The 1762-nt window shown below is 62.4% G+C and overlaps 1 protein-coding gene across 1 annotated transcript in view; it reads right to left on the bottom strand.

Moving 5' to 3' along the window:
* The window catches only part of KCNAB2 (potassium voltage-gated channel subfamily A regulatory beta subunit 2), an 80492-nt gene that overhangs the window by 25995 nt on the left and 52735 nt on the right, over positions 1 to 1762 (bottom strand). The window contains exon 4 of the mRNA XM_023535624.1: positions 421 to 464. Within this exon, the coding sequence (XP_023391392.1) occupies positions 421 to 464 (44 nt within the window). The remainder of the gene's footprint in view (positions 1 to 420; positions 465 to 1762) is intronic.

Here is a 1762-nt window from a genome sequence, read left to right on the forward strand (position 1 = left end):
GTCTTGGGCATGTGTTAGTACCTGGCCTTCACGTCTCCCTGTCTTGGGGCCACAAAACAGAAGGGACAGTAAATGCCCAGAGCAGGCGGCCAGCTGCAGGACAAGCTGCAGGGAGCAGGATGAGGGGCAAAGTCCGCGGCCTCGGCCTCGCTGGACAGTGTGTGTGTCGGGGGCGGGTATTGTGTGGTCTGGGAATGGAGCTCACATCTTAAGAAGAAAAAGGCTGTATTGCTGTCCCCCTCCAGCTCCTGGGTACCCCCCGCACTGCCTCCTTGTGCCATGGCAATAGAGCCCCCCACATCCTGGCTCTGGGTGTGGCCTCCTCCCCACCCTGCCGGAGGTGACCCCTTTCCGCCCTGCCCAGCCCTCCCACAGCCCCTGCTTCCTTGGTGGCCTTGGACCAAGGGCCCCCATACTCACCGAGCCCCAGACAGGAGACGCGCAGGCCCGACTTACCCAGGTTCCTGAAAAACAAACACTGTGAGCCCTCAGCGGCCAGAAAGGACCTACCTGCCAGCCAGGCTCGGGGCCCCTGGGGTTCCCAGTGCCAGCTCCCTGAACTCCTACACCAGCTAACTCGTGTTCTGAGGCTCTAAAGGCGAGGGGGCCGTTCAGAGAGAGGCCTACAGCTCGCCTGCCCCTGGGGGTAAAGGGCCAACTGTCCCCCCACCCCACACCAGGGCTTAAGCACGCTGCTGGGACAGGCTATGCTGGTGACCACGCCGGTGACCAGGCAGGGACTGGAGAGCCACCTCAGAGAAAGAATGATGGAATGAACACGTCTCATTTCATGGGCTGAGACGAGATAGATCTGGGCCTTACGGTAGCAGCCATGGGCGTCCTCTTGAAAGAAGTCCCTGTTTTTGTGCCTTAGTGTCACGTTTGTGATTTTGTGTGACTTTACCCCCTCTCTCTGAGCTGTGTGGCTAGCAGACCTGTCTGTCCCCATGCAGCAGGAATGGGGAAAGACAAGAACTCCATTGTAGGGTGCCAGTTCTTGCCCCAGACTGAGCCCCAGCTCTGTTGTGACCCCTCGGCCAAGGCCGCTTAGAAGGGTGAGGTCCAGACACCCCGACAGCATACCTCCCAAGCAGGCCCAGCGGCCACAGCCACGCGGGCTGCCCAGGGCTCTGTCACAGGCCCACTGAGCACCCGCTGCGGGGCACGTCCCAGTGAACGGGCCATGGGCCGTCACTAGTGTCCTTAGGGGACGTGGGGGTGGCGGCGCCCTGCTGAGCAGTGGAATGCCTGTCTGTCCTGGGAGTCTGGGGGGCGGCAGCAGGCTGGCTGGTCCTCAAGCATCCCGCCACCGACCCTGACAGCTCTGTGGGACAGGAACTCTCCTTTGCCTGTATCACGACTCTCATTTTACGGAAGAGCGTGTTAACGCCGTGCGGAAGTGGACGAGATGGAGTCCACCCAGCAGGTGGCTGGGGAGCGCACTCCCGGCCATGGTGGCACGCCCCCTCCCCTGCCCTCCCGTTTACTGCCACACAGAATGGGACCTGCCCAGACCGGGAAGCTGATCGAGTGGCCGGGCGCCCTGGGTGTGCCAGCCACAGGTGGGCTCTGAGCTTCTGGGTGTTGCCCTCCTGGGGTCTCACTGCTGGCACCAGCCCGGGCTGTGACACCCTCTAGGCAGTGGGAAGTCAGAGAGCAGCAAGAGACAGAGGGTGGATCCCTGTTCCCTTCCTCAAGGGCCCCCCGGTGTCCCCCCGAGGCCGCCCCACTTCTGACTTCAGTATGTACTGTGCCCTCACGT

Source organism: Pteropus vampyrus, unplaced genomic scaffold (genome assembly GCF_000151845.1).
Source record: "Pteropus vampyrus isolate Shadow unplaced genomic scaffold, Pvam_2.0 Scaffold142, whole genome shotgun sequence".
NCBI lineage: Eukaryota > Metazoa > Chordata > Mammalia > Chiroptera > Pteropodidae > Pteropus > Pteropus vampyrus.